The following is a 26091-nucleotide window of genomic DNA, read 5'->3' as shown; positions in this document are numbered from 1 at the left end:
CCCTACAGCCATCTACCTTGAAAATGCTGCTATCAAGCCTGACATAGTTATATAGAATAAGTCTGAGAGAGTGGCAACCTTGGTTGAAGTGAGTGTCCCTAACGATGGAGATTTGAACAGAGCTGAAAGGGAGAAATAGACTAAATAGCAAGGTCTTATGTATGATATGAAAAGAAACTGGAATCTTAGGGAGATATCAATCATACGAGTTATTATAGTTGCCACAGGACATATGAAGAAGAACCTGAAGTCCTACCCAACTAATATTCCTGGTGAACCAAGTGTAAAAGAGATCCAGACAATTGCATTTAAGGGAACAACAAGGATACTAAAAAGAGCTCTCGGTTGGTTTCAATAAAAAGCAGGGGAATATTGGCAGCTGGTTTTGGCTATCCCACACTCAGCATTACAATCTTCAAAGGAAGAAAATGAAAAAAAAAAAAGTGCAAAAGTAAATATGTAATATACTAGGAAATGTGTTTTTCCCGGTCACATATTTTTGCTAGCCTGGAAAGATAATATCATGGTGAATAAATATATATAAAGAATAGATGATATCGTGACAGTGCAATAGATAGTACACTTACCCCACTCTCCACAAAATATGAATAGAGGAGATAATACCTGGAAGGATCCCACCATAAAAAGAGAAGTTAATGCTTACGAGTATTGTCTTATGACAACAGAACAGATATTACATTATTAGCTTACCACTAAAGCAGGGTGAATGCCTGGGAGGATAATCTCACCTCTATAAAAGCAGCGGCTAATGTCTGAGGTTAGAATCTCCAAGTTGATTCACTTGTTGCATCTAGTTAGACTGATTAGTCTTAGAGAGACTTAACAGCTGCACAGATGTGTGTGTGTGTGTGAATGTGTGTGTGTGTGTGTGTGTGTGAATGTTCTCACATAACACTAACAAAGGACAAATTCTGCCTCTGAAGAAATGTATACTTACACTATCATTCAAAAAAGCAGAAAAAATTTAGTAACAGACTTTTTGTCGAAGCACTGCTACACCAGTGAATGGCGAGTGTTAGTTGTATATGTTCCTAGAATCTCATACTGTTTTCCAAGTGATCATGAGGAAGAATGAATAACATGAATCTCTTTTGAGATTATATTTATATATATATATATATATTTTTTTTTTTATTTTTATGCATATCTTATTTTTCTTATTGGAATTTTTTCCCATTTTCCTTTTACATATTTGTGAATTATTCCACGGATTTCGGCCTCTTGGATTATTTTGGACCATCTTCCAATTACGCGATTTCCTTGGATTTTACTTGTACGAATGGAAAATTAAATTAACTTTCTTGGACTTACATTTTTGAATTTTACCGTCATTGAATGCTTTTCCTTTCACGTGGCTGTCCATTCACGTGAAATCACCTTTTTCTTCACCATGTTCCCTCTGCTTCACTTTTTGTTATCAAGTAAGACCTTTGACTTACTTGCAGTTTCATCAAATACTTTTGTATGCAAAATCCGATCCCACATTTTGCTAATTCCTACCCTCTGATGAGAAGGGAAGTATTTATTCGAAACCCCGCGGATTAAAGATTATCCACTTATTAAGTGTTTCCTTTTCAGATTAAAAATGTTTTTAACTCTTTTTCAAAGTGTTTTTAACATGCTTTATTAACTATTTGCTCTTATATATTTATATATTTTTTTTTTCTGTAGAAATATTTTCTTATAATATATATCAATCCTTATTTAAGAAGCTCAATGTAATTACAGAACAATATAGAGAATAAATGACAAAAGTTATATTCCAAAATTCATGATGTTGACCATCTTAAATTAAAGGAATAAATTATAAGATGGTCAACATCATGAATTTTGGAATATAACATTTTGTCATTTTCTCTCTCTCTTCGTATTGATTTTTTATTCATATATATATATATATATATATATATGTGTGTGTATGAATAAAAAATACAAAAAATATATAAATGTTTATATCTTTTCTGTATTTATTTCCTATGTGTTGACGTGTAGGAACACGGAAAGTCTTTAGAAAAAAAACAAGAATGTTTATTTCAAAAGCACATAATTTTCAACTGATCCTTCGGTCTTTCTCTGTGACGTGACCGTCTCTGAGAGTGGTAGGGCTCTCCATTGGGGTAGGTTGAGACTCCGGAAACACTGGAGAATGCCGGGCAGCTACGCTTGTGTCATTTGTTAAGTATTATTGTATGCCCGGGCAACAGCAGCCGACCCTGCTGAAAGGAAGAGTTAAGTTACAGATTTTATTATTTTTCATGAAACCAACATAAATCTGATTGCTTAGAGAAAGTGACAAGTTGATGTCATTTTGAGAAACATAACGAAATATAATTTTGTTTCCGGTGCCAGCGAGCCCCAATTCAGGGACGTCTGGTCTCTGAGCACAATGCCAGACTGAGGAGGCTCGCAACGTCCCTACTGTGGTAGAGAGGTTGTAGGGAAGAGAAAAGAGCATCCTCAACTAGGCTACAAAGTCTATTTTGTACTCTATAAAGGCAGGATAGGCTGTTTTTAGCAGCTCCTGCCCAGATATGGCAGCAGTACTCCATCCTTGGACGTACTTGGCTTTTATATAGATAGAGAATTGCATCAGCAGTGAGATATCTACTGGAGCGGTAGAAGGATCCCAACATTTTTCCAGCGACTTTGGCAACAGATTTGATGTACGTGTTCCATTTCAGATCAGGAGTAAAGATCAATACCAGAAGCTTGTTAAAACACAGAGCCTCCTCAAGACGAGAGCCATCAATTCCAATTATGGCCTTTGATGTGTTGCCATAGATGGTCATGTCATCAGCATAGATGTCAATGAATGATTTAAGTATGTGTTTTGGGAGATCATTGATGCAGATCAGGAAGAGAGTTGGGCCCAAGATGGACCCCTGAGAGATTCCAGTATTAATACTCTGGGACTCTGATTTCTGCCCATCAGCCACTACTCTTATGAGCCTATCAGAGAGAAATGATTTAATGATTGAGAAAACATTTCCAGTTATACCGTAGCTGGAAATCTTGTCAAGTAGGCCTTTATGCCATACCTTTTCGAAGGCCTTTGATATGTCAAGAGCAATTGCCTTAAAAAGGAAGCCTTTGTTGAGGGATTCACTAATACAGTGAATATTATTACAGTGGAGACAATTTTAGATAATGAGCTCAAATGTAAGGTAAGATAATTCATATTTTAAAGTAAAAGTATATGACATTGACTTTTGTGTTTTTTCATTTCTTACTTTTACATTACTAGTGGGGGTGCCCGGCGTTGCCCGGGTGTTTGTAGATGTGTGAGAAAAGAAAAATAAAAGTGGTAGAAGGCAGACAGGCTTGAACCCATGACGTGAAGGCGGAAAATAAAGTGAAAGTAAACCTGACATCTTACCGCTACGCTATGACGTCTTGGAATAGTAAAAACCTGTAATTAACTTTTATAATTATCAAATGGCACAAATAGCCTATGATTTATCTACAGCTCTCCTGAACATTAGCCCAGTCTAATAAGACTAACCCAGCAGTGACAATGAGGTACAGGCCTAGAATATAACTGATAGATTAAAGTAATGCTAAAACAGACATCAATAAATATCAAGAAAAAAAAAAATTGTGTTTATTTAGAATTACACATATTAAAAAAACAATTGTGTTTATTTAGAATTACACATATTAAAAAAACAATTGTGTTTATTTAGAATTACACATATTAAAAAAAAAATTGTGTTTATTTAGAATTACACATATTAAAAAAAAATTGTGTTTATTTAGAATTACACATATTAAAAAAAAATTGTGTTTATTTAGAATTACACACATTAAAAAAACAATTGTGTTTATTTAGAATTACACATATTAAAAAAAAAATTGTGTTTATTTAGAATTACACATATTAAAAAAACAATTGTGTTTATTTAGAATTACACATATTAAAAAAACAATTGTGTTTATTTAGAATTACACATATTAAAAAAACAATTGTGTTTATTTAGAATTACACATATTAAAAAAACAATTGTGTTTATTTAGAATTACACATATTAAAAAACAATTGTGTTTATTTAGAATTACACATATTAAAAAAAAAATTGTGTTTATTTAGAATTACACATATTAAAAAAAAAATTGTGTTTATTTAGAATTACACATATTAAAAAAAAATTGTGTTTATTTAGAATTACACATATTAAAAAAACAATTGTGTTTATTTAGAATTACACATATTAAAAAAAAAATTGTGTTTATTTAGAATTACACATATTAAAAAAACAATTGTGTTTATTTAGAATTACACATATTAAAAAAAAAATTGTGTTTATTTAGAATTACACATATTAAAAAAAAATTGTGTTTATTTAGAATTACACATATTAAAAAAAAATTGTGTTTATTTAGAATTACACATATTAAAAAAAAAATTGTGTTTATTTAGAATTACACATATTAAAAAAAAATTGTGTTTATTTAGAATTACGCATATTAAAAAAACAATTGTGTTTATTTAGAATTACACATATTAAAAAAAAAATTGTGTTTATTTAGAATTACACATATTAAAAAAAAATTGTGTTTATTTAGAATTACACATATTAAAAAAACAATTGTGTTTATTTAGAATTACACATATTAAAAAAAAAATTGTGTTTATTTAGAATTACACATATTAAAAAAAAATTGTGTTTATTTAGAATTACACATATTAAAAAAAAATTGTGTTTATTTAGAATTACACATATTAAAAAAAAAAAAAAAAAAAATACAGAAAAATCTTTGTGATGTCACAGAACAAAGCTGTCATATTCCAAAATCAGGTGAATTGATCAATTTTTTTTTTTTAACTAACAAAATCAAATTTTGTGACTAAGCGAGACCTTGCGATTTTTTGTCGGCCATATTTGATCCAGCATAAACTCAATGCGAAGTATAGAGTTTAAATTCAGCTTTAGATTGAATACATTTAGTATTAAAATTGCTAAACATGGTAAATTTTTATTTTCTTAAAAAGAAAGAAAAAAAAAGACTACTTGATTAATTCATGTGATTTTTCCAATATGACATCTTTGTTTCATGAGTACATACAAAGATTTTTTTTTTTTTTTAAATACGAGTAATTCTAAATAAACACCTAAAATATGTAGGTTATCTCCCCTTGGTTAAGGTGTTGGCTGCAACAGGGGCATTGAGTGAAAATGTAGGTATGAGCTTTAAAAAGAAGCACTATGGAGAGAAAATATTGAAGTACCTCTACCTATAGAGTGTCTCCTTTCCATGAAAAGGCTGCCCTAAACCAATACACTGTACACAATAGGCAGGGGTTTTTTTTTATGAAAATCGTTCTAGACAAGCCATGGACCCACTTTATTTAAAAAAGCTAAAAATAAGTAAAAAATACTACCTCAAAGTGAAAACTAACAATAAGTGTTAGATGGATAGATTCCAATCCAGAAAATAGCAATTCTTCCTCCTTTTTCAGAAACATTGCTCATGGTATGTGAGGAGAAAAAGTCAAAACAAAGGAACGAACAAAACTATTTTAATCATTTAAACTAAACCTAATTTTCTTAAGCATTTTTTTTCTTCACTATTTCTATGATGAAGTTTAAATGTGTATAAACTTTTTGTTTTTATACTGCCTTGTTTGTTTGTGCCTTTAAAATGACTAAAAAATAAATGCAGAAATAATGGAGAGAAAAACAGACCAAAAAGCAATGACGGAAAAAGATTGGGGTAGGACATTGAAAGTATATGTACATCTTATAATTAAAGCTGTGACAACAGAATATTCTTTTCATTCTTTTGACTCAAGTATATATCTGACACAGAAGACACAGTCAATCAACCAAGAACCACATCAGTCTATATAAAAATATAAGATATTAACAGATATATACTCAAGAGTCAAAACAATGAAAAGAATATGCTGTTGTCATAGCCCTACTTATAAGCACTGTTGATTTAGTACCATTAGAATAGGCTAGTTATCAGAAACGCTGGTAAAATATATTATTGGGGCTTTCCATGATTGAAAAAGTTGGATTTTCATCAATAAATGATTCTAAATAAATTATTGAATGATATTAATGATAGAAAGATTATCTATACAAAATAAAATGACAGACAGATTTTCTTTGAAAGTTACTTGACTTCCAAAGAAAATCTGTCATGTTATTTGTTAAGGCAAGATTTTGATAGTCTAAATGTTATTCATGACACCTATCCAGTAAAGTGATAGAAACTAGTGCTTTTATCAAGAATCATTTTTAAATGATTGTTTACCAAGGGTAACCAGTGCAGGCTCTTTTGGGTTTCTTAAAATGTGTTTTTCCATAAAAAAAAAAAAAAAAAATTAAATTATTTACTGTTTTTGCGTTATACCACTCTCTAATGCACTTCAACTCCTGTTGTGAATATACCATGAGTGAATTCCAATTGCCTTGGTTCGAGGAGGGATACATAATCAGTATATTTTAAAAAAGGATATTTATGTGTCCACCGCTGCATCCAGTGTAGAGTGTTTTGCCATCAGACCCCAAGGTCAATGCCATGATGGGCTTATTGTGACCCTTTTAAATGAGAAAGAAAAAAAATTAAACATTATAGAAAAGGAATAAAGGAAAAAAACAAACCATATATAATTCATCATTTATATAAAATTAATGTGAGAGATATATTACAAGATAATCACATTGACACACTGGTTCCCGTTAGATCACCAAAGTTAAGCAACGTTGAGCCTGGTCAGTACTAAAATGGGTGATCATTTGGGACTTCTAGGTGCTGTATGTGCTCTCTGCTTATCTCGGCATTGTTTCCAGTTGTCCTGGACTTCTCCTTGCCACTGGACTCAAGCAGTGTTGATTCAGAAGAAATGCAGTTGGAAATTGCACAGCTCTTGCCTCACGATTATAAGTGCAGCTACTCTGACAGGGGATCTCTATTGTCTTTCGAGACTGAACAGAGGCTACGATATCAATGAGAGAGATTATTTTGTGTGAAGTAGAGAAAGATATTTAATATTGTCTAAAAGAAAAGTTACCATATCTATATTATATTAAAAATCTGGAAACTGTTTAAAATCAGATGTCATACAAGAAGATTAAAGAAAAACAGTAGGAGGAAAAAAGAGGAAGTAGGAGGAAGAAAGATGAAGTAGGAGGCAAAAAGGATGAGGGGTGGATTACGAAGGGGGAAGGAAGGAGAATGTGGAGGAGGAGAGCATACAAGGAAGGGAAGATCAGGCAAGAGACAACAGAAAATGGAGACAGGTATGGATGGGAGAAAAGAGGAGAAGGAGGAAGAAAGGGCATAGAGAAGGTAAGGAACAGATAAGTGGAAAAATTGAAGAGAAAAAGGATGAGGGGAGGAGAAGGGAACAAGAAAGAGGGGGAAAAGGAGAATATATTGATATGAATAAGGAAAAGGTTGCAGTCAGCTAACATACTTCCCAACTTCCAACATAGCACTACTGAAAGCGGTGACAAGGCAGATCAGTTCCTGCACTTTTATTGATCTTCAGTATTTCAATTGTAAAGCGATTTATTGAAATAAAATAGAAGACATCATTGAAAAATATACAATAAAAATTAGCAAAATTATACAGATGAAAATAGCACAATTAGTCTTTTTCGATTGTCATCTGGCAAGAATTCCTGTGGTGGCAAAGAATCAAAGGGGGAATACATTTTTTATGATGTTTAAATTTTGTCATTTTGATTTCAATAATTTTATTTTTATATCTTTCATAAACATATATTTATTATAAAATTTCAAATAAAGTAAAACTTATTTTTTTTAATTTTGTTATTAAAAATACAAATAAAGACTTAATTGTGTTATTTTTTACCAGTATAATTTTGTTAATTTTTATTGTATATTTTTCAATAACGTCCTTTTTTTTTATATATATTTTATTTCAATAAATCGCATCACAATAAAAGTGGAGAAACTGATTTGCCTTGTCACTGCTTTTGGTAGCACTATGTCGGAAGTTAGGAAATATGTTAGCTGATAATAAAAATTATGATAGTGTTTACTATTTATCTTAGATTTGTACATTACTACTATATTTTTTTATGTATAGAAATACAAAGACAACTAATCCTTCATAAAAATACATCTTTTTTTTTTTTACCTTTAAGATCCGTGTTGGTCTGTCAGGATTGTTTTTATCAAGATAATTGATATAGCCAGACAAAGAAATTGTAAGTATGTATTCTCCAATCCATGCACAGCCCACTTGCATATCCTCTGTGGTTTTGCCAAAATGGAATTCACTAAAAATGGAAAAAAATAATAAATTAAAAAAATCAAAACATCAAATTCAATGAAAAAAAAATTTTTAAATGGTGCTTCTTAAAATAAGAATCCTTTTCATGTTATTTAATGCTAAATCTGATCATTTTGTGATAAAAGTCTTTCTTTTTTTTTTTTTTACTCACATTCATCCCAAATAAGGCATATCACCACTTGGACGTAAGGGGCTACTAATTGAGACCATGCTTAAGAAAGATTAAAAAGATGTTGGCTTACATTACATTTGAACTTCTGCATATCAGTACAGTCAGGAAAGAAGGTAGCAGGAAGGGAATTCCAAAGTCTAGCTGTCCGAGGGAAGAAGCTATTAGAGTAGAAAGCTTTCTGGCATTGAGGGACCTTAATAGTGAAGGGGTGTGATTTTGTTGCTAAGCAAGTTTTTCAGGGATATGTACACTGAGGGGGGGGGGGGCACAGATGCTATGAGTTCATCAGAGCAGATTCCATTAAAATACTTGTAAAACAGGCACAGGAATGCAACATTTACAGCGATTAGGCAGGGGTTCGAGTCTGGTTGACAGAGTGGGATCTATTATATTGGAGACCCTTTTTTTGGACCCTAAGTTCTTTATATATTCAAATATTTATTAATGATGTTTGATTTTGGTTGTCTTGCAGAGGAATACTCTTGTTTTGGCTTTTGAAGAACATGGAGTTTAGGACTGAGGAAGGTCGATTGGTTGTTTTTATTTTAAGACATATCAACTCTTTTCAGGTTATTTAATGCCAAATCCAGTTATTTTGAAGAAAATATTTTTAATAGAATATATTTTTTTAAGTCTGTTTCTATTTAACCCATAGTTGGGACCCTAATAGGTACTACTACTCCGGGTTAGAGTGGACCTGGGAGCAATGACAATTTTAAAGGGTGGCGCCACACTCCTCAAAACCCGCAAACTAAGGCCTCACCATCGGATATAATTTAAGGTCCAGCACTGGGGAAGGAGAAAAATTAACGTTAATGTTTGGTGCATTTTCAGTCAGGAAGCAAATATCTTTAGACAGCCTGATCTGGTAGCGCCAGATGAATAATCAAAATACGTGTGTGCATGTGTGTGTGAGAGAGAGTATGAATGTGTTTGTATATTATTTGGCTTTGGCACACCATTTTCAAGTTCTGTTTAAACTGCTGTTGAGTTCTTAATTCATGGTATACATTCATTTCGCTGAAATCAGCTTGTATCAGTGTGAATGTGCTTTTATAGTGATTAATATTCAAATTTTCTTTATAAATTTTTTTTTAAAAAGGAAATTTCATTATATTATCTATTTTAATTTTATTTCAAGCAGTTTCTTTCATTTTGCTTGTACTATAAAAAGGTTCCTCTTATAGAGATCACATCATTATATTCAGCAAGAATACAGTCAGCCATAGATAACATATTAGTGGTTGTTCTGTATGAAGAATAAACAAGTCTGAATCAGCAAAATACTAACGTGATTAAGGCATATGAATTGGCATCCCACAGTTTGGCCATTTTCTCTCCAGAGACAGTAAGGATCTGGGTGTCATCTGGACTGAAGGTCAACTAGAAAGATAAGAAAAACAGATTAGTAAAATTGTAATCTTTAAATCTTTTTTTTTTAAGCTGGATATTATAACCAGTTACGAACAACATCTACCTTCCACAATAAATTAACTTTTTATTTTAACATTAATCACTCATTCAAAGATTCGGCGCTTCTACAATATTAGGTCGAAATTTCAGAAATCATAATACTGAATTTCACATGAAAAAAAAATGGCATCTATGTATTCCTCATCAAGTGACATGAGCAAAAGGGGAAGTAACTCAGTTCTAAGATATTAAGAACTTAATTACCTCCCCTTATCAACATTTTTTATTATTATTGGCTCACATGGAGCTTTCACACAAGTCGTCAAACGATCTGATTGGAAACCTGTGGTGTTCTCTGGAAGCTGAGTGACAACAAGTCTCCCGAGACGTCCAGCTCTCTCCACCTCCTTCGATAGCATTTGCAAATGAATTTGCATCATCGCAACAGCCGCTTACCATTGCTTTCTCGCTGGTAGTGGCCATTGGTTTATACTGGAATTTGAGTGACACTTATTATTATTATTATTATTTAGCCCAACCTAGCGAAATTGCTCGATTTCGCTTGATTTTCTCATTAATATTATTTTTCTCTTATCGTTTTTCGTAATTTTTGGCAATGTTACTCTTTGGACATGACATTTACATAATTACCATTTGTTTTTCTTGAAATTCAATATTTTGATTTTCTGAATTTTGCTCTTACAATGTAGAAACACCAAAATAAGTTTCTAATTGTTCTTATTCTGGGCCTTCTTCAGATTGTTTTTATTTTTGCAATATTGATGGGAGCGATAAAAGTGAAAATAGGCTCTACAGTCAAAAAATAAACAAAGGTTTTCTGTCAGAAGAAACATGCACAAGTAAATATTCATATTCTAATCAAGGGAAGTAACTCTGAAATATTTTAAAATCTCATTAATTTTTTTGTTTTTCTTACTCCAGATATGTTAACCTATCTCTGGCCAGGTCTTTATTTATCCATTTTTCTTTCAGTTTTATCCATATCACTTCTTTCTAAATGTTCCTTGGTCTTCACCTGCAAATTTTGTTTTCTTAAGTAGGTTGAAAAAAATCACATTTCTTCGAGTTTAACTAAACCTGTAATTCAATTTAAGTCAAACAATTAAAGGAGTTTAAAAAATTTTATTTAAAAAAGTGATCATAAAAAAATATACTCACTGCATAGACTCCACCTTTATGAGCAGGGGCACCCAGTTCTCCCAATTTATCAGCAGACTTTCCTTCATAAACGAAAACCTAAAGGAAAAAGAAAAATTATATCATCATGACATTTGTTACCAATCATTATTCGGTTTTTTTACATACATGTTGGATGGCTTTTGAAACTTGACGTTCAATTAGGTCTTTATAACTTATTTTCTTTATTAATAGTGCTATAATATGATTTAAAATTACATTAAAAAGAGATAAATTTTTAAAACTATTTTTTTTTAAACTGAATGAAAAAATGCTAAAAATTAAAATTATTAATACAGTTTGTAGTCATATTTTAAATAAGTGTAAAATTAAATTTTGGTTTACATTGTAAGTTTCTCGCTTTCAATTATAAAGTTTATTTAAATATGTAAGAAAGCTAAACAAAATCATATTACACAAGACTTATTTTGTTTAATGTCTTATATTTTAAGCGATTGTGCCATAAAAAAAAAATAAAATTATTATGTAATAAAAGCATATTAAAAGACACAGGTACACTTTTTTTTCAAGGAGGTACACTTCATTTTTAGGTAAGAAAAATTTTATACAGCCTAGAATGATTGTACAAAGAAAGTTCAGCACTTGTACAGTTTAATCAAGACATTGAAAAATGAAAATATCGAGAAAAAAAAAATTTTTTAAAAAAGGTCATATTGTACATATATCTGTTTTGGACTGAAGATCTCTGAAAAAAATTTCACTTAATTTGATCGAGTAGTTTGATCGAGTAGTTTTTTTTTGTTTTTTTTTTTCAGCTGAAAAACACGTTTTTATTTACAGCATGTTGAAGGCAGACATCTTGGAATTTTTTTTAACATGTCACGGGGAGATAACTCAATATAAAGCGCCGATATTCCCTCCCCATCTTTAATACTAGCTTTTTTTCCAAAAAAATCGAATGTTTTGCTCGGTATCATAACAAATTGTTTTTTTCGCTGTAAAAAAATAAAAATAAAAAAAAATACTTGATGAAATTAAATGAAATTTTTTTTTCCCAGAGAACTTCATTCCATAACGGATATGTACAATATAACCTTTTTTTCGATATTTTCATTTTTTAATGTCTTGATTAAACTGTGTAGGTACCGAAAGTTCTTTATTATACACCTGAGTTTCAGAGGCGATGAGCAAAGAAATATAAAATTTTTCAATGAATATAGAAGACATTGTGTAAAATATAAGTTTTGTATACTTTTTCAGCTTTCATATATTGTCTTTTTAAATATCTGCTATATTGAGTGTTTGAAGTTTATCAATTGGCACTTAGACATTGATCTTACAAGATTTTGATTAATCAACCCTCATCCTCGAGTGGCCTCTGGGCCTTGATAAGTGGTGACTCTTTTGAAAAAAAAAAAAAAATCATAAATCTCTTGAATAAAGTGTCAATTGTAAATACATACTATTTATTAACAATTTAGTAAAAATACAAATGAAATACCAAGGCTGCTAAAAAGAAGGTAGGCTCCCTCTACCATGCTAGAAAACTACTCACACCTGAGGGTATCCTATACCTCTATACAGCCAGCATTCGCCAATGCATAGAGCATTGTTGTCACATCTGGGCTGGTGTATCTACCACTAGACTCTCACTCTTAGACAAGGTCCAAAAAAACAGTTTAAAATCTAATATGTCCCGTACTATCAACCAAGCTCCAACCTCTGTCTCATCATTGCAATGTTGCATCACTGTGCCTGTTTTACAAGTACTTTAATGGAATGTGGCCTGATGAACTCGTGGCACTTATGCCTCCCCCTCAGCATACTAACCTGACAAGCAGCAAAATCCCACCCTTTCACTGTTGAGATCCTTGGATGCTGGAAAGTTTCCACTCTGATAATTTCTTCCCTCAGAATACTAGACTTTGGAATTCTCTCCTTGTTTCCTGCTTCCCTGACTGAACTAACCTGCAGAAGTTTAAATGTAATGTGAACAAACAGCTCACTGTGCTCAACTCCTCACAGTTCTCTGTTAGTCACGATCCCAAATAGTAGCCCCTTTATATCCAAGTGGCAATATACCTTGTTAGGGGGTGGAAAAAAAAAACTATTAATATATATCCACGTTTTTGTGTTACTATTTACTCAGTTTCACTTGAGGGCAAAATTAGGCACAAGGTCAGTTTTTAATGTGGGAGATATCTAGCTCCCCAAAAAGAGACACTGAATGAGATAAAAACAGAAATAAGAATTATCTCAATCAAGAAGAATTTCTCCTCCTCCGAGGACAGATATTCTCTGATATGATGGAAGGTTGCTTAGACATCTGACAATAAACTAATCCCCATCCCAAAAGAAACTTTCGAATAAAACACTTAAAAGAAAAAACACGGTCAATTCTCTAGTTTACAAATGTTATTGACATTTAACAAAATCACAATGTATTTATTGAGATGTTACATCTGGTTTTTTAAATTTATTAATTGAATAACATTAATACATACAGACCTTTTGGTCTTCGGGCCAGGATTACAGTGTAGTGTCTGTTCTGATCGGTTTGGGGGGGGTCCTTCATGACAGAGACAATTTTTATTTTTGTTCCTATCAAGAGTGTCCATTTTTGGGGAGCTGGATTTTTCCCCACATTAAAAACCGACCTTGTGTATCATCCTGCCCTCATGGGAAGGCAAGTAAATAGAAACATTAATTGATACATATTTTTCATGCAATACAGGGTGACCCCAAAACAACAAAAGCTAAATGGAGGCCATCTAGAACATATGCTGTAGAACGGAGAAAAAAAGGCCAAAGACCCTAGTGTTTTGATGTGATGTTTTGAATATAATAAACTAGTTATGACCAAAGTTTCATTTCATTCGGACAAAACACTAAAAAACGGGGCCTAATTAGAGTTGGGACCGTTTTTTTGGAGGGGGGAGGAGGTCACCCTGTATTTACCATATTCTTATTGTACCAGTCATTCTTCTTATTCAACTCTTTTTTATTTATTTTTTTTTTTTTAACGTAATAAAAATGTGGATTTTGAATATTTTTACCTGTTCCCCTCTCTCACTACAATAAAATTAAATATGCGTTCAATTTAATATGAAAGAATCTATCACTCCCATGGAAAGGGAGATTACTCTGGATGGGTGCAAAATTTGTTGTGGCCAACTCTGTTGGTATTTCCCGGTATGGGTGCCTCAGATAATCAGCAATAAGCTCCCACCTTTTGAAGTCTCCCAGGATTGCACTGAAACAATACTCTGCTCTGAAATCGACCCAAGGGTTCTTCTTTAAAATCAAATGCATGTACATGTTCATTTAATGTATCTGTTGCAACATTTAATGACATCCCTTTCATCTGCCCCCCCCCCCTTTTTTTTGTTTTAGATAACTCGAATAATAAGACAAATACATTGTTGTGTGCATGTATGTGTACGCGTATACATATTGACGTATACACTTTGGAAAGGGAATTAATCCAAGCACGCGTAGAGTGATCTCCCTTACACAATTCGCTTCATCCAAACCGGATATTACACAATACCAATACATCAGTAATTAATACTCCTAAATACACTTTAAACATAATACATAAAAATTAATCATTTATATATAAATAAAAATTAAAAAAAGCTACAATAATCCACAACAATACTTAATATTCATCATCAATAAATAAATAAAACAAAGGAAAGTCTTGCTGAACAGTTGTACACATTTTTTTATTTTACCCCCTGAAGAAGAGATACTACTCTCAAAAATTAGAGACATCACCACATACCATCTTGTACAACACATTATGTTCGCAAATAACCGTAATATAATTGGAAATTATTTAAAATTCCTTCTAATATTGTCATTATTCTTTTATATATTAACTCGTGTCCACTGTTTCCTACAAATCACATTGATATAGCCTTCAAACAACTCCTTTCATAAATAGATTTTCTACTGATGTGATGTCATTCTGTATCTCAATTTTTTTTTTTATATTTAATGTTAAAGTTAAAATGCAAACAAATTGATGTCTGGGATCTATTATTACCGACTTTAATTTTTTAAAAGTTGCCATTACATCTTCATAATTTGTTTTTATTCAATTTTTCCTTCTACTAATAGTACAAATGTAAAAAAAAATATAATTTTATTAAAATTTGAAGAAGCTTTTCCATGTGGATTTGCCCGTTTGGTAATAATAGCACAATACTGAATAGGTTTTGGTTTTCTCACATACAAGTGAAACAAAACAAACAAAAAAAACTGTTAAAAGCTGTTTTTGAAGACTTACAATGCAGGAATGTACAGTTGAAGGCTTACAATGCAGGAATGTACAGTCGAAGGCTTACAATGCAGGAATGTACAGTTGTTATGAGCAGATAAATAAATAAATAAATAAATCAATAATTTTTTTATTTATTTACCTGAATGTTTTTTTTTTTGTTTTCTTTTCTCAACTGTGGATGGTATTTATTCCATAGGTAGTTTCAAGTACAAACCACGTTATATTTAAAAAAATAAAAATAAAAACTTGTTTTCAGTAAAACTGTTTATCACTATGAAACAATTTCTCAAACAATGGAACAATCCCATTCTCAACATCTCATGACTTAATATCATTGGTTATTTATAAATTGCTTCACATTCTAAAATCGAATTGACTTACTTTTCCTTCAGCTCCGCCAGTAACAAATTTTTCACCATTATGCGAGAATCGAACACAGTTAACAAAATTAGTATGATCCTGAAAAAGTTAAAAAGGAGAGAAAAAAAATAATCAGTTTTATAAAGTAAAATTTAATGAGAGTTTTTTGTGTTCTTTTTAAATAAAAACAAAAATCTTAAAATATTTTTATCATTCACTTCTCTTATATTCTATTTATTTTGGAGCAGACTTTTTTTTTCTTTTCGTCAGCCAGCCTTGTAATCACTAGGGCTATGAAAACAGCATATTCTTCTCCTTGTTTTGATTCTCAGGTATATATCTATTGATATCTTATGTTTTTATGATGAGTGATGTGGTTCTCGGTTCATTAATTGTGTCTGTGTGGGATATATGCTCGAGAGTCAATGAAAATATGCTGTTGCATACCTCTAATCATTAAATATTTTGGTTCAGCATGACATTGAGCTTGTTATGTTAAAAATAAGTATCACATTCTTCTGATTACTATGGACAAAATTAGTACATGACAAGTCAGAAAAAAAAAATTACTCTCATTCTTACTAAAAAAAAAAAAAAAAAAAAAAAAAAAGAAAGCTGGAAGTAATCAATTTTATAAAGCAAAATTTAATGGGTTTCTTTGTTTGTTTGTTTGTTGGTTGTTTTTTTAATAGTCATTTTTTTTTTGTTTTTGTTTATTTGTTTTTTAATAGTCATTTTTTTTGAGGGGGGGTGTTTGTTTGTTTTTTTAATAGTCATGGTTGCATCATTCACTCTGGGTCGACTCTTTCCAACAAGTTCACTACATTTTGAACACTGGCTAACCAGGAATAGCGATCCAAGACTGCTTCCATTATGAGGATGCGACCATGATTTTTTCCAGCCTGGTGGTGCTGCTGGGTCGATGACTTCATGGATGAAGTCACCTAGGTGTCGTCAAAGAGCATGGCGAAACCAACAAAGGCATCTGGCAAAGGGAGATTTTTGGAGGGTGTGGATCTTGTAGAAAGTGCAAATTGTATTGTTGGGGATAAACTGTTACCAGTAGAAACAAAGGATGTGGTGCAGGCAATGATGATCAAATCCTTCCAGTTTGCACACATCACTATTTTTTTTTTTTTTTTTTAATAGGAACAAAAGTCTTGAACAATTCCATGAATCAATTCATATTTCCTATCTGAATTCAAGTAAACAAATATATAAGATACTCTTAAAAATCTTACAATATAAATATAAAACCTAAAGTTCTAAACAAAAAAAAAACTTTTTTTTTTTTACTTGATTTCTCTCTTTATGATGCCTATGGATTTTTTGTATGGGAGTAGAGGGTAAATGGAGAAATACATAAAACCAAGGGGTCAACAATGGAGGAAAGGTTAAGAATGGCTGATTTAGAGATAAAACTAAAAGACAATAGAAAACTACATGTCGTCAATGATTGTGTTATTTTTTTTTAAAGATGATTCCAGTTCAAATATAAATGAATAAAATATATTTTTTATGTTAAACTCGATGTTATCTCCTTTCCTATTATTATATTAGCTATCTGAGGAAAGAATCAAGAAAGCATTTTAAACCCTGGACCACAAAAAATTGAATATAACTTTCATTTAGGATATGCAATAAAACAAGGTAATAAAGACTTTATATCAAAGGGAGATAACTCGAATAATTGTGTCATCAATAATAAGTGTCAACAAGTTTGAAATAAAATTAAAACAAATGACGAAAATAAATGAATACAAACACGAATCATCTTGGAGAACTTGAAGGGAGGTCCCTCCAAAAAGGTGCTATTTTGGTCTTCACCAGCCGTGACAATTCTAAATGGCCGGGATGACCTGTAGTCACAGGAATTGATACTTTTGCTATGTCCCATGATCTCGCCAACAGATGATCCAGACTCCATCAAAAACACGTGACCAAACCTTAATAAAAAAAAATAAAAAAATAAAAAATACATCTTGCACAAGAAAGAGAAACAATTTTCAAATTCAAAACAGAAATCAAATTTAAATACAGTATTATTTTATAAGCTGTACCTAACCGGCATTGTCCCGGAGTCTTGATTTCCATTATTTATTGGTAATATATAAAGGTCACAGCTATGAAAGAACGCGAGAAAAAAATCTGTTTAGACATTAAAAATAGTTTTGTTTTTGTTATTTTTTTAGTAAATGAAGAATCACTTCTATTAAATATCCAGTTAGTATTATGCATCTGAAATTGAGAAAAGCACTCTTGAAAAACGTTAAGGTTATGTAAACGAGCAAAATCAAAATAATATAGCCACAGAATTTGATCCGATGTTATGATTTTGTTTATTCACATAATGCTGACATTTTTCAAGCATACTTTTCTCAATTTTAGATGCAAAATTATAACTTGATTTTTAATGTAATGATTGTTCATTTAGTATTATATAAATAACAAAAAAAAACTATTTTTAATGCCTAAACAGTTTGTTTTTTTTCTTGTGTTCTTTGATGGTCGTAATTTTTATAAATTACCCATGCATTTTATCTCTTTTAAACTATGCTGTTTTTTATTGTTTTTTTTTTTTTTGATTTTGTAATTTTACCAAATTATTATTCTTCATGACAAAATCTAGCAGTGATCTGTTCTCTTCACTCAAACTCTTTTTTTCACAGAAAACATTGCTCGCTCGCTCTCTCTCTCTCTTGACCTTTGTTATTTCCATGAAAGGTTCTTTACTGAACTCCAGACTTTGGTTGCTTTTTTTTCAAAACACGCCATTTTTTTTTTTTTTTTTTTTTTAACTCAATTTTCGCTAATTGTCTTCAAAAACTATTTTCATTACTATTTAATTTCTACCTTATTGTTTTTCGTAATTTTTAAATATGTTTATTACGGTGACACGATAAATCAGTAGATACCATCAGTTTCACTTGAAATCCAATATTTCAATTTTTCAAATTTCGTGACAAATAAAAGAAAAACTGGAGATCAATGTAGAAAGAGAGATAACTATAAAATAAGGAATATAATAAGTAAAATAGTGAAGGGAATATCAATTCGCATATTCATCTCACTTTTCATCATAAGAAAGAAAAAAAAAAACAAAAAGAAAACTGCTGATGATATTAGTGAAAAATAATAGTTGAATATGAGCAAAATCTATTTTCTGTAACTTACTTTTCTCTGCCCTCTCCTACTACAACAATTCGTTTGCTATCAGGTGACCAAGCAATATCTTTAATACAACCGCCAAGAGGTTGATACTCATGAGCCAAGATATGTTCGGGGTTGACAGTATCCCAAATCCGAATCTTGCCATGATTATCTGAAAATAAATAAAAACTTAGAAACCATACTCGTTGCCAATGACAAAAAAGAAAAAAAAAAAAAAAGTCAATTGATATGACAACTCGTAGAATCCCTCTTTTCATGAAAAAATAAAACTTAAGAAAAATCTGTATATACAAACTCATAATGGATAGAATATATTATACACCAAAACTCATGCAAGTAGTTTTATTTTTATAAAGTAAACCATTTTTAAGCAAATTTGAGTTTTTCCAATAATACCCCTCCTCCCAAGTTAAGAATGGCTTTCTAAAATCTCTCAATTTGGAGTTATCTCTTGTTCTTTCAGAATATTTTCAAGATGGTGTTAGTCATAAAATTTGATTTGATTATTTAAAAATAAAACTACTTGATCAATTTACATGATTTTTGGTGCATGATATTTTCTTTCCATCATGGATACGTATATCATACAGATTTCTTTTTTTTTTTCATGGAGAGAATTCTGGACAGGCATCCGATTATATTTCTGACGTACAATAAATATGTATGAATCAGCATAATAACATGGATTCAACTGGATTCAAACTTGATATGGCTAGACTGCATCATTATCTAGTTCACCATGAACACCTTTCATTTCTGAGATAAGATATTGTTATTTGTAAATATCTTAATGATTAGCCGGAAATATTCCATAGTGAACTAAGTTTCAAGAAGGTTTCATTGATTTAAAACAACTAATATTTATTTAAAACTGGGTTTTTAAAAAATATATTTTAAATAGACATTAAAAACCCTAAGTTATAGCAAGTTTATTTGCTTGCATGAATAGTGGACAAACAAGTCAACCCGAAAAAAAGAAATATCTCCAACATACAGGATAGTAAAAAAAAAAAAAAAAAAAAAAAAAAACACTACCTTTTCTTATTGACCTAATCTCTAATTTGTCTGAGACAAGATTTAAAAAAAAAAAAAAAAAAAAAATTTTTCACCAAATTATAGCTGATTGAAATTTAAAAATTTATCAGTGGTCTGTCCTTAGTAGTAATATGTTCTATGCAGGCATCTCAAACCACACAGCCACTTTCTATTGCCTAAGTGGGTGATGGGTATGTATGCTGATGGCACTGACTGGAGTTTAAAAAAGCATATTCTGACTGTTAGTATACCCACTCAAGTGACTGTGATCCTCATCACTAAAGAAAATCAATTCCAACAAGGACGGGTCATTTTGCAATCCCTTGGCTGATATCTGCAGAAATGTTTCTCAATCTGCTTTATTGCAATCTGTTTGTCTCTGCAAGATATGAATTTTGCAAGGAGAGGGATTAAGGTCATTATTAAGGCTGTGACAACAAAATATTCTTTTCATTCTTTTGACTCTCAAGTATATATCTGACACAGAAGACACAGTCAATCAACCGAGAACCACATCAGTCTATATAAAAATATAAGATATTAATGGATACATACTCAAGAGTCAAAACAATGAAAAGAATATGCTGTTGCCACATCCCTAGATATTATGGAGGATCATCAAATCTGATGTTCTCAAAATGCCAATTTGTTGATTTTCTGGAGCATTTTTTAAGGTATTACCATAAAATCTGAATATTGTCAAACATTATGGCTGAATGATGTCAACCACCATGGCCTTTGTGGAAATCTGCCACAGTTCCTGTCTTCTGAAATTTGGAATGTTGAATTGTCCCTCTATCAGGTACAATTGTTTCTGCCAAAATCTTTCCTGCATTGCTGCTGTGTCAAAAGAACTGATCTTGTGGAAAATTATGTCTCGATGATTTTTATTTGCTGCTGCATAGTATAGCATCCAGTTAAATCCATATTCTTGTACTAAAAGAATCTTCCAGACTTGTCGTCTACACCATCTTTAAAGTATGAACAAAAATAAAACAACTTTGGCATGAAAACAAAATGGGGCACTTTTTTTTTCTTTTTTTTTTTTTTTAAAAGAGAACCACCCTGTATAAATAAATTAGGTATGGGCTTGGATTCAGTAAAACTCAAACATCTGACTTATTAAGCATCCAAAAAATTACTAACCATCTCACTAACAACTTGAAGCATCTTTTTGATCCTCATATATCTAACGCTCGCGAACATGTCTACAAAGTCAAAAAATACGGCATGGCTCCCATAACTTTTTAAAACATTTTTTTTTTTTCATACTCAGAATTGCTGAAGAATAGAACTCTCTGTATCAATAGGTGATTGCTGAAATAATACATTGTTTAAAACCTTCAAAATTCACCTAAACTGCAATCTGATGCCTCCCCCCTCTTCAGCAATAATTAAACAAAACAAACAGCTTGAACTACAGATGCCATGCCATTATCATTAGAAATTACTACTGTGAAGACCAATGTATCTATTAAAACTGTTCACACACAATGCTCAGATGTGTTGTAGTCGAAGAATATACACGACACAATAATGCTGCATATTATTGACAGGTTTAAAACCAATTTCCTAATCTCCATTGCTGCCACGTCCTAAAGATTTGGGCCACTATACTGTCCCTCTCTCTTCAGGTTAATTTTGAGTAATTATGCAAAGAATGACCCATTTCATTGTGGATGTTGCCTCAGCATATTCCGACAGCTTATGTAAACTGCCACAATATGCCGAACATTTATTAAATGTTAAAACGCTAGAAAAACAAAAAAACAGAATGATAGAAAACAATTATTGGTCCCCCGACAAAAGGAGGGTGGACTTGTGAATTCACTCTTGTCCGTTCGTCTGTCCACACTTTTCTCAATAACTACGCCTTGGAATTTTGGGAAATTTTGCACAAACATTAAACATGATATGAGTAAAAAAAGTAATAGAACGGATTTTCCGGGAAAACTCCGGTTGCCCCCCCCCCAAGGTGCCTTTCGGGTTAAAATGATTAAAATTGACACTTTTGTGCTTATGAGAAAAAAATGCCTTGAATTTTTATAAAATTTTCTGAAAAGTTGTATCTTACTGATTTCTATATAATTTTGGTTGTTCACTATAACTCTTGGGTGTGCCCCAGGGGCTCTTTTAGGGCTAATAAAAACACTCCATTTTTGGGACTATTTTACCATATTTGTCCAAAATTTTGTGTGTATGTCTATTTAGCAGTTTTGCATGGTGTTGAACTCAAATTTAAATATGTTAAGGCCTTGGGGACTTTTGGGGCTAAAAGGGGGGGGGGTTAAAATGCTGAACTTAGTCATTTTTTTTATGCCTCATTCACTGTGCACTCACAGGGGACCATGCACGCTTCGCTTGTTGTATAGTAATTTCAATGAAGAAAATTTTTTTTTTTTTTTTTTTTTCCGTAAAATAAAGTGTAGCAACAAATGAAAGCAATTTTTTTTTGTTTTTTTTTCTAAGAAATGTTACGGTTTTCAGGTTTTGCATTTCCTAATGAAGTACTCTTACTAAAATGACTTATTTTTTAATAATTTACATTTTTGAACAATTAAAACTAATATTTTCTTCCAATTTATTAACTGTCATTTGCAAAACATTTCAGGGCATCAAAGTAGAATGTGGACTTTAGGTTTATTTTTGGCACCCTCATAACCCTAGCTTTTCTTATTTTATCCTTTAGTCCTCACATTCCATGAGTAATGTTTCTGACAAAGGAAGAAGAATTGCAGTTTTCTGGATCATAATCAATCCATTTAAGACTTACTGCATAGTTTGGCTTTATAGTAATATTTTTAAAATTTCTTTTTTAACACCTTACATAAAGTAGCTTTATGCCTTGTCTGAAGCAATTTCCATAAAAAAAAAATGATCTTGCTACTACTATTACTATTATGGCCGCTGTTTAGTCTTGAGAGACAACAGATACCCTGTGCAAGGGTGGTTGTGTGTGTAATTGTCAAGTAGGTGATGCACAATCCTTCAATCAAACCTTTCTTGAATCGACACTAGATAATTGAACTACATGGCAAGGACAGATTCATACATACATAAAATTGACTCTTAAAAACGTCTTTTTACAAAAAAAAAACGTTTTTGAGGATAAGAGCATAATAGCGTCCTCACTGTATGTTTGCTTTTGGCGTTGTTGAAATTTTGTATATAAGCTGTGTTTATCTCATAGGAAGAAGTTGGTTTTGTAAAAAGGATAGAAAAAAAATCAATTAGAATCTTATTATGATAGAGTTTCTGGAATAAATTGTATTTGACTTGACTTTGGCAGTAGTCACCCAGGTGAATTGAGCTGGCTCCTCCCAAAGAACACACAGTGTCTCAGATGAACGCCGACCACACATGACTGTCTGCAGCAGCCAAGATAATTACGGGAAGCTAGTTCTGAGATCAGTAGCAAACAACATAGACCTGTGGACTGGAAGTAAGTTTAATGTTGGCTTTGAGGTATATATCTATTTTTTCGAGAAATGTTACAAAAAACAAAACAGAAAAAGCAAAAGTTAGGCACAAGACCACTCAAAAATTAGAGATGGGGGGGAGGGGTTTTTGGTCATCCTTGTACCTTTTGTTGATCTATGCTATTCCTAGCTACAGTTCTCATTCATCATACTACTGCAAATACATCAGGAGTCCCGAATCAATTTTGTTTTTTATAATAAATAAATAAATAAATAATATGTGTATATATAATATTATTGGTAAAAATAAAATTTTAGAATTATTGGCATGGGATGGGGAAGAAAAGTCCAAAAAATAAACAAAATTGTTAGAAGGAACCCCCCGGCCCCCCCCCCAACCCTCTCTAGATGATAAACCGCCCACTGTTTTCAGGCTTGTTGGCGGCTGAAAATGTTGTGTGTAACAACATTTTCAGTTGACTTCCTGGGTGTTTTAGCCAATCTTGGAGTGGTTAGGCTGCTATTGCCTCATAAAGGAATTCTCCTGCGTTGCGGCATGCAACATGGCCGAACCTACACAGTCTACTCTTTAAAAGTGCTCGATTAAGAGGGATAAGCCTGCATGGCATCCAGATATAAATTGACTTTGAAACAGTTGTAAAGGGATTTTGTTATGAATTTCTTTTGCAATTAGCTACAAAAAAAATTTGTGAATAAATTTATGCATGCACATGAATAATGTCTAGACTGAAAAAACGTTTTTGAAGATAAGGTGGTACCAATTTGAAAGATGAATTTGAGATGCTAAAACCTAAGCAATCGAAAACGGTTTGAAATCCATGCATTCAGCTTCAATATGTGAGACATTGTCTACATGCTAGGATCAAGTGGTCCTTGCTCATATTGGACAATTAATTTTACTATAAAAATTCTTATTTTTTGTCAATTTTCTTATCAGTTTATTCAAGCTGGAGATGGGGCATCCTACCAGATGCAAAATATTCACCTGCTATCTCATATTCCAACCAGGAGACCTTTTTAAAATTCTAACCGTCCCTTTACGTGCAATTGTTTGAATCTTTCTTTCACTTGGTTCATCGGGTATATTTGCAAGGTAGTTTTTGAAATTCTTTTTCAGGAGTCCAGTTGTTCCTATGATTACTAGAATGATAGTGATCTTCCTAAGATTCCGGTTTCTTTTCATGTCATACATTAACCTTTTTTTGTACCAGGCCACAATAAACACCATCCCTAAAAAAAAAAAAAAAACAGACCCCCCCCCCTCCAAAAAACAAGTTGGCCATAAAGTGAGTGTTCATTTTACCTTATATAGAAAAGTGATCCCTCACTTTTTTGAAACTATAACGTCTTTATATCTGAGAAACTACTCCTTTCCTGAAATTTTAAACATAATTTTCATTTTCAGCACCCTCAAAACGTTATAGTGGTCATTTTAAAGGATTTTTTGAGGGGGGAAATATATTGCACCTTTGAAATATTTTATGGCTGTAAAAAACTGGCAAAGATAAGGTCTGGATAATGGATGATCCCCTTAATGTGCGACCTCAAGGGAAAATGTATAGTGAGCCGGAGACTGCTAAACTAACTTGGTGTCGAGCTCAAACACACAGAAAGCAAGCTATGCGCGTGTAGCACGCACACAGTAAGGTCATCAGGCACATGACAGATGACATGACACGACCTTCAGTTCATCTGACATCTGACATAGCCTTCCGTCTCTTCCTCCTCTTCTCGCCTGGACCCGATGATGAACGGACGCATCAGCACATAGCTCTGTGAACACAAACACAGAACACATGCATGCATTCTCAAGGTAAAAGAATACAATTAATCATTACTTAAATACAACAATCATTACTTAAATACAACAATCATTACTTAAATACAATTAATCATTACTTAAATACAATTAATCATTACTTAAATACAATTAATCATTACTTAAATACAATTAATCATTACTTAAATACAATTAATCATTACTTAAATACAACAATCATTATTTAAATACAATAATCATTACTTAAATACAATTAATCATTACTTAAATACAATTAATCATTACTTAAATACAATTAATCATTACTTAAATACAATTAATCATTACTTAAATACAACAATCATTATTTAAATACAACAATTAATCATTATTTAAATACAACAATAAATCATTATTTAAATACAACAATAAATCATTACTTAAATACAACAATCATTATTTAAATACAACAATAAATCATTATTTAAATACAACAATAAATCATTATTTAAATACAACAATAAATCATTATTTAAATACAACAATAAATCATTATTTAAATACAACAATAAATCATTATTTAAATACAACAATAAATCATTATTTAAATACAACAATAAATCATTACTTAAATACAACAATAAATCATTATTTAAATACAACAATAAATCATTATTTAAATACAACAATAAATCATTATTTAAATACAACAATAAATCATTATTTAAATACAACAATAAATCATTACTTAAATACAACAATACTAACGACCTTTTCTGAACACTCAGTGCACACACATTCACACATGATAAATCTATCAGATAATCTATGCTTACATGTGTACCCCCAGATGTTCTTATGTTATTTATACTCTATTTGTAAATAAATGTCTTGTATACACTGTACATTTTTTTTTCTTTTTATTACATTTTCACCCCAAACAAGGCACATTGCCACTTTGATGGAGGGGGCTACTATCAGGGATATAAGCTACAGGTGTAC

The 26091-nt window shown here is 31.5% G+C and overlaps 1 protein-coding gene across 1 annotated transcript in view; it reads right to left on the bottom strand.

The window, feature by feature from the left end:
- The window catches only part of LOC145283716 (actin-interacting protein 1-like), a 153371-nt gene that overhangs the window by 30910 nt on the left and 96370 nt on the right, over positions 1 to 26091 (bottom strand). The window contains exons 4-10 of the mRNA XM_080132752.1: positions 18859 to 19006; positions 17450 to 17630; positions 15706 to 15783; positions 11058 to 11135; positions 9757 to 9848; positions 8138 to 8279; positions 6488 to 6569 (exon numbers count right to left, since the gene is read on the bottom strand). Coding sequence (XP_079988878.1) covers positions 6488 to 6569; positions 8138 to 8279; positions 9757 to 9848; positions 11058 to 11135; positions 15706 to 15783; positions 17450 to 17630; positions 18859 to 19006 — 801 coding nt within the window. The remainder of the gene's footprint in view (positions 1 to 6487; positions 6570 to 8137; positions 8280 to 9756; positions 9849 to 11057; positions 11136 to 15705; positions 15784 to 17449; positions 17631 to 18858; positions 19007 to 26091) is intronic.

Source organism: Euprymna scolopes, chromosome 8 (assembly GCF_053919585.1).
Source record: "Euprymna scolopes isolate OS-2025 chromosome 8, ASM5391958v1, whole genome shotgun sequence".
NCBI classification, from domain to species: Eukaryota; Metazoa; Mollusca; class Cephalopoda; order Sepiida; family Sepiolidae; genus Euprymna; species Euprymna scolopes.
The sequence above is the reverse complement of the archived record's forward strand: the minus strand, read 5'-3'. Positions and strand labels throughout refer to the sequence as shown.